At 36.0% G+C, this 7,746-nt stretch overlaps 1 protein-coding gene across 1 annotated transcript; it reads left to right on the forward strand.

The window, feature by feature from the left end:
• Positions 1 to 1,341: 1,341 nt before the first annotated feature.
• On the forward strand, positions 1,342 to 2,265 carry LOC116091934 (olfactory receptor 50-like). Its single transcript, XM_031373354.1, has one exon. It carries the CDS (start codon positions 1,342 to 1,344, stop codon positions 2,263 to 2,265), a length of 924 nt encoding a protein of 307 aa, XP_031229214.1.
• The last annotated feature ends 5,481 nt before the right edge of the window (positions 2,266 to 7,746 follow it).

The following is a 7,746-nucleotide window of genomic DNA, read 5'->3' on the forward strand; positions in this document are numbered from 1 at the left end:
AGAATAATATTGTTTATTGCAGTATTACTCAAAATAGCAAAGTATTAGAAACCATCTACCTGTGGACAGATAGTTATTAAAATTTTCATGGTGATAAAGCCATTATTATTGACACAGAAATGAGTAAGAAAGAAATTATAATTAATTTCGAACAGTATTACATTAACTGGCTTTTTTACACAGTGAAATTGATGTTACTTAAGTATTTTAAAGATGATACTGACACAGTTTGAAGTCTTCCTAGATTAACTGTAGTTAAGGCTTGGAAAGTTTGAAGATGCAAAGGTGAGATTGTTACCAATTACAGAGACAAACTGGCCACTAACAAGTCTTTAAATAGAATATAACCACAGAACTCTATCAGCAACTATGATATCTACTTTACTTTTATCATCATGTTCCTTTTCCTATTGTTTAGTGATTGCTCACATGTATAGGGAATGATTACAGAAAAGAGAATGTTAGGTTATCAACAGAGAAAACATGTGAGAAATATATACAAAAATAGTCTTTGGCTTAAAAACCCAGGTTAAAAATAAAACTGGTGAAATTTGCTTTTGCTAGGAAAACCCAAGAATTGCCTAGTCTGATCTGAGTGGTAGCAGTAAAGTCAAGTATTTCCAGGTGTTCTGTGTACTTCAATGCAATGCTTACGTTTGTGCTGAGAATATTGTCATGGAATCAGGGCCATCTGATGCAGCCTAGGAAGAGTGATGGAAGAGTGACCACACGGACTGATAAACTGTTACTACATGAAGAACCCATAGCTACATACATGCTGTTATTGGTACACTGTAATGTTGGCACAGATGTATGCCCTTAAGGCTTTGACCATCTGCACATGCTACTTTTACTAATTTTCCCAAGATCCTAATATTTTACTAATCCAAAAAAGCCCTGTAGGTTACAATACTTATATTTGTAGAAAGCCTTATACAAATGCAATCAGGAAAGGTTAAGCAGATGCACAATCATTGAAGTCATGTTGAATTCTTGATTTGTTGGTAACAGTTTACATTGTAATTCCTTAATTTTAAATTATCTTGGTGAATTTCAGGAACCTTGATATGGAAATGAGTCTGATTTGATAACTTTTCTGAATTTCCTTGTTTCTCTCGAAAAGACATTCAGTTATTTTCAAGGTTGGTAAATTTTGTCTCTTTCCAAAATGTCACTAGTGTGTTACTATAACAAAAGTTTTCATATTTGGATTAAAACACCCAAACTAATTTTATTTTCAGTCTGGTGATACAAAATGTTCCCACAATGTATTAGTCAAAATCACTTCTCTTCCTTTTCCATTTCTCCTTTCACCCTCAGCTGAAGACTAAGAGCTTGAGGATGGATAATGACAGCACTGTGTCTGAGTTTATCCTCCTGGGGCTCCCCATTCGAGCAGAGGACCAAGCTCTGTACTCTGCCTTGATTCTGACCATGTACCTGACAACTGTGCTGGGGAACCTGCTCATTATCCTGCTCATCAGGCTGGACTCTCACCTCCACACCCCCATGTACTTCTTCCTCAGCCACTTGGCCTTCACAGATATCTCTTTCTCATCAGTCACAGTTCCAAAGATGCTTGTGAATATGCTGACACACAGTCAGTCCATCTCATATACAGGGTGTGTTTCCCAGGTGTATTTTTTCATAGTTTTTGCAAGCACTGATAGCTTTCTTCTAACCTCCATGGCATATGACAGGTATGTAGCTATCTGCCATCCTTTGCACTATACCATCATCATGAATCTGAGCCTCTGTATTCTTCTAGTAGCAGTATCCTGGGCCTTATCTTCAGTCAATGCCCTCGTGCAAACCCTCCTCTTGGCTCGCTTATCTCATTTTAGAAACAATACCATTCCCCACTACTTCTGTGACCTCTCTACTTTGCTGAAGCTGTCCAGCTCAGATACCACAATCAATGATCTCATCATCCTTGTTTTAGGTAACATGGTCATTACACTGCCATTCATATGCATTCTTGTCTCTTATGGCTACATTGGAGTCACCATCCTGAAAACTCCCTCCATCAAGGGAATCTGCAAAGCCTTATCCACATGTGGTTCTCACCTCTGTGTGGTTTCCTTGTACTATGGAGCCATCATTGGACTATATTTTGTCCCCTCATCTAATAACACTAATGATAAGGATGTCATTGTAGCTGTAATGTACACTGTGGTCACACCCATGCTGAATCCCTTTATTTATAGTTTGAGGAATCGGGATATGAAAGGAGCACTGAGAAATATCCTTAGCAGAACAGAATGATGTACTTTCTGCTTCCCATTAGCTGTGTAGGGCTCCTCCTTGTTTGGCACATATAATATATTCTCTTTGAATTGCCATCTTAAAGATTTTTTAATTTGAACTTTTTGCATTTATCTTGGACGTTACACTTACCTCTTTTCTTGATCTTGATAATCTTGAGAAAGGTGTTTCCAACATATATACACATAAGTTCTTTACTATTTCCCTTTGTAGATGACATCTTTCCCCCAAAGGGTTAAAATTCAATGTAACACTCTTCATTTGCATAGCTTGTAGCTTTTGGAACAAAGCCTTTTTTTTCCCTTTTCTATCTCATGAAAAACTTCTTTAGATAGGATTAATTTCATTTAAAAATTATTTTGACAGGCAATGTCTCTATGTAGATCTAGATGTTCTAGAATTTGCTATACAGAGAAGGTTTGCCTTGAACCAGTAGAGATTATCCCTCCTCTGCCTCCCGAATGCTAGGATTACAATTATGCTCAGTTTGATCTTAGTTTTCATATTTAACACAGCAATATTTTTAATTTTCAGCTGAGAATAAGCTTAAATAGATATTTTGCCTCAAACATATCAGCAATGAACTGGTTATATTTACAGCAGGGTGGTTTTCATTAGCCTCACATTGATGTGTCTGGCTTCTTATATACACATTGGAATCATCATTCTGAGATCTCCAGCCATGCATAGAATTTGCCAGCCTCTTGTTTGGAATACAGTTTTCATTTTAATTGACACACAAAGATATACATTTTATAAGAAAAGATATTCTGATACATATATGTGTTGTATAATGTATGTTGTATAATGAATGGGACTATCTTCTAAATGTTTGTCAGATTTTGTGGTATAAACACTCAGAGTTCGTTCCTGTACTTCTTTTGTACTATGCACTCCATCATCATTACCCCTTGTCCTTCTACTATGAAGTCAACACTGTAGATCCATCCTTTACTTAAATTTCATATATGCTACCAGCTTTTCCTACTTCCCACATAGTTTGCTCATCATTTTGTAATTTGTTCTTCATTGTTCAAAATTTTTTGCAATATGTTCTTTGATATTAACTATGTTGTTAACTTCTTTTTTCTTCCAAACTCAATGGTCCATTGATATCAGGTAGACAAAATGGGTACAGGTTCTAGGTGGTGAAAAGGGTTTTGGAATCCTCTTTGTTTAGGAAGAGCAAGTTTATGTGAAGTATAAAAATGGGAAGAAAGAATTTTAGAATGGCTTTTCACATGGTGCTATAGTTATGTGGCATCAGTCTGTTCTCTATAGTTGTTGGGTACCCAAATGTAGGGGCTGGTGGAAATTATGTAAATATATAAAAATCTAAAAAAGTTAAACTAAAAATTTAACCCAACTTTACTGTGTTCTAAAATGAAGTGGGCTCCACTTTTAATTGCATAAATACATTGTCCTCTGTTTCCATCTGAAATGTTCAAGCTGTGCTTTTGTTCTTGGAAAAATCTCCAAAACAAAGGTGTTTAGCTTCATCAATGGTAGCCAATTACTCTGACAGATATTTCAGATATTTTCATATCTAGTGATTATTATGAGAAAATAGATTCAAGTAGAGAGAACTTATTTGGTGTTCTGCTGCTACACTAGAAATTTTAGTAAATTTGCTTCTCAGACTATTGTATGTTAAGTTGAGTCCTTAGACTGGTGTACCACTTGGAAACTTCTGAAATCTGAGCCATTATTCTTGTCACTGAAATGTTAATTCATACTTATAAAAATTGAGATAATGTCTGAAGAAAAGAATATACACATAACAATCACCATTAAAATATATGGGCATATATTTCTGTATCATATATATTATATACAATATAATATATTCTATATTTTATATATTATATTATATATTTATTATATTTATTATAAGTCATATATCATATATCAATGTATGTGGCATTTTAATGAACACTATTAAAGTGTTCATTTAAAAATCATTAGTCTTAAATAATAGAAACCAATACTATAAATGCTAAAGTTCCTTTGGCCCCTTGTCAGTTATATCTTCTTTAGCCTTGAAGATAGTCTTAACTCTTTCTTTCTTATTAGTGTATAGTAATTATATGAAGAGATGATTGTGATGAATTATATGAAGAGATGTTTTGTGAATTTGTTTTTGAGTCAAGGTTTCACAAAATGGCCCTGGACACAGGTGTGGACAGCCGTGAACACCACAGCAACTGAGACTAGGCAGAATCTTCATTTCATAAAGATGATGTTGACCATGTAGTTCATGTAGACCATGCTGGTCTTTAGTTCACAGATGTTAAAGATACCCACCATTACACCTGCCTCAAAGTGATGAGTTTTAATTATCTTTGTAATGTATATAGTATTGTTTGAGGATACTGACCTCCTGTGTTACACTCTTCCATTTACTCACCATACACTTAAATATCCTCTTTTTTCCTTTCACATCCTGTTTTACAAAATTCCATATGAGAGAAAATTTGTGAAGCTTGTCTTTGGAAGTCTGGACCATCCAACAAAATAATCACTAATTCCTTCCATTTCCTATAAGTGACATCATTTTATTATTTATTAATGAAAAATTCATTATTTTCTCCTTTATTAAATAATATTTTAAATTTATTCTTTGAACATCTCATACATGTTTGCAGTATTCTTCTATCATAACAACCTTCTACTACCTACCTCCAGTACCTCTAGTGAAGAAGGTAACTTTTCTCCATCACAGAGTCCCATTAATACTGCTAATGTGTACAAGGGTGTGGGACCATCTACTAGAACCTGAGGAACTCAGTGGCAAGACTTGCAAAGAAACATGTCCCTTCCTCATTAGTTATCAGATGCCTATAGCTACTGTAACAGGGGTGGGACCTCTAGCACCCCTCTCTTTTCTATACTGAGATCCTACTGGATTGATCTTGTGTGAGCCTTGTACAGATAATGTAACCATAGCTACTATACAATGGCCATGTGAAATCTAGAAGACAGCATACCATAACTTTTTCCTCCTTCCTCTGGCTCTTATATTATTTCTTCCCCCTCTTGTGATATTTCCTGAGTCCAACTTGAGGAGAGTTTGATGTAGATACATATTTATATCTGAGTTCTCAAAGTCATTCTCAGGACTTCAAACTGTTGTAAGCCTCTGCATTAACCATGGCACTGAAGAAAGATTTTCTGTTCAAAAGTGAGAGCAGTATAAATCTATGGGTATAAACATAAATATTTAGGAAGCAGTTTGACAACATGACCATTTAAAAAATAACAATGGAACATTGTCCCTTTAGTCTTATGAGCTCCTCTGACATGGGCTTTTTGAATTTACATTACCATGCATGGAATCCCATTTGTGGAATGTATTAGTTATTTATATATTACAAAGTATTTAAATGCTTGAGACTATGGGGTGGAACAGCCAACATTTGAAGCACCAGATTCCACTCCTTGAACTCCAAAGTTGTCTTCTGGCCATATTATAGTGTAAAATGAACTTAGTTCAACTTATAAATGTCCCAATCTTTAACAGTTCCAACACTGTTTTAAAGATCAAAGTCACCTCTTAGACTCAAGCATTTCTTCCTTGAATCTCCTTGTAAAATCAGAAAATAAATTAAAAACTTACCATGGTATAGAATATATATTACAATTGCAAAAGGGAGGGATGGGAACAGGGTGAGGATATACTAGACCAAAACAAGACATAAATCCAGTAGAGAACTCCAGATCCTATAGCTTATGTTGGGTGTCAAGGGGTTTATATGGGTTTGCCTATCCAGCTTTGCTGCCTGCATCATAGACCTCTTTGTTGGCTGTATATTTCCTGATTGCAGGTACCATTGGCAGATATCCTATGACACTAACATTATCAAACATTTGGGGGCTTTAGTTTCACAGCTTTATCTAGTGGTCTCTCAGGGACTCTTCACTGGGACTCCCCTGTAATATGCTGACTGGCCTCAAAGTTTCAATGAAACTGCAGAAAAAAGTTCCATGGTCCCTTCATTCCTACATCCTTGCCACATAGATGACATTACCAAGTTGTCGCCAGTTTGTTACAGATTATGTTCCTTCAAGCCACATTTGAGGATGTTTCTACTTGTTGATCAAGAAAGCACTTCTGTCTTTTGCCTCACAGGTGGAAGAGAATCTGTGTGGGGTCTTATTAAGAGGGCACACTTCCCTTTATTTCAGTGAAAATCAGGCCTCCCCTTAATAACAATTGCCTTAATAGTTTCATCATTTCTTCCAAGAAAAACCTTAGCTGTAACATAATGCTTTCCATTGTCAGTTCCTTTTCCAGCTGTACCTTTTGTACTTCTACCTGCCTCATTCATTCTCTTTCATTGTAAATCTGCATAAGAGTAATTGTGAGTTCCTATCCAGCAGCAGCAATTTTTGACTGTCTTGAAATCTCCTCTGCCAAAGAAATAATTCCTTGCCTTTTAAATTTAACCCCAGGAATGCTCTTAGTACAATGGTAGAATGCAGTCACAGTTTACCAATCTACTCAATGACCACACCATCAAAAAGAAATAAAGAATCAAATAAAAGACTTTCTGGAATTCAGTGAAAATGAAGCCACAACATACTCAAATTTATTAGATACAATGAAAGCAGTGTGAAGAGGAAACTTCATAGCACTAAATGCCATCATAAAGAAACTGGAGAAAACTAAGACTGGAAACTTATGAACACACCCAAAGGCTCAAGAACAAAAACAAACCAACACACCTAAGAGGAGTAGATGGCAGAAAATAATCAAAGACATGGCTAAAATCAATCAATTAATAATAAATGGAACCTCTCCATCATCTGCTGTCACCTGAGTTTTTTATCCTATCCATTCTGACTGGTGTGAGGTGGAATCTCAGGGTTGTTTGATTTGCATTTCCCTGATGACTAAGGATGTCGAACATTTCTTTAGGTGCTTCTCAGCCATTCAGTGTTCATCAATTGAGAATTCTTTGTTTAGCTCTGTACCACGTTTTTTAATAGGGTTAGTTGGTTCTCTGGAGTCTAACTTCTTGAGTTCTTTGTAGACATTGGATATTAGCCCTCTATCAGATATAGGGTTGGTAAAGATCTTTTCCCAATTTGTTGGTTGCCGTTTTGTCCTACTGACAGTGTCTTTTGCCTTACAGAAGCTTTGCAACTTTATGAGGTCCCATTTGTCAATTCTTGATCTTAGAGCAGAAGCTATTGGCATTCTCTTCAGGAAATTTTCCCCTGTGCCTATTTGCTCGAGGTTCTTCCCCACTTTCTCTTCTATTAGTTTTAATGTGTCTGCTTTGATGTGGAGGTCCCTGATCCACTTGGACTCGAGCTTAGTACAAGGAGAAAGGAATGGATCGATTTGCATTTTTCTACATGTTAACCTCCAGTTGAGGCAGCACCACCTGTTGAAAATGCTGTCTTTTTCCCACTGGATGGTTTTAGCTCCTTTGCCAAAGATTAAGTGACCATAGGTACGTGGGTTCATTTCTGGGT

This window comes from Mastomys coucha, unplaced genomic scaffold (genome assembly GCF_008632895.1).
Source record: "Mastomys coucha isolate ucsf_1 unplaced genomic scaffold, UCSF_Mcou_1 pScaffold15, whole genome shotgun sequence".
In the NCBI taxonomy this organism is placed as follows: Eukaryota; Metazoa; Chordata; class Mammalia; order Rodentia; family Muridae; genus Mastomys; species Mastomys coucha.

What these genes read in the sequence shown, in the direction of transcription:
- LOC116091934 (XM_031373354.1), top strand. Translation starts at nt 1,342, where the DNA reads ATGGATAATGACAGCACTGTGTCTGAGTTTATCCTCCTGGGGCTCCCC.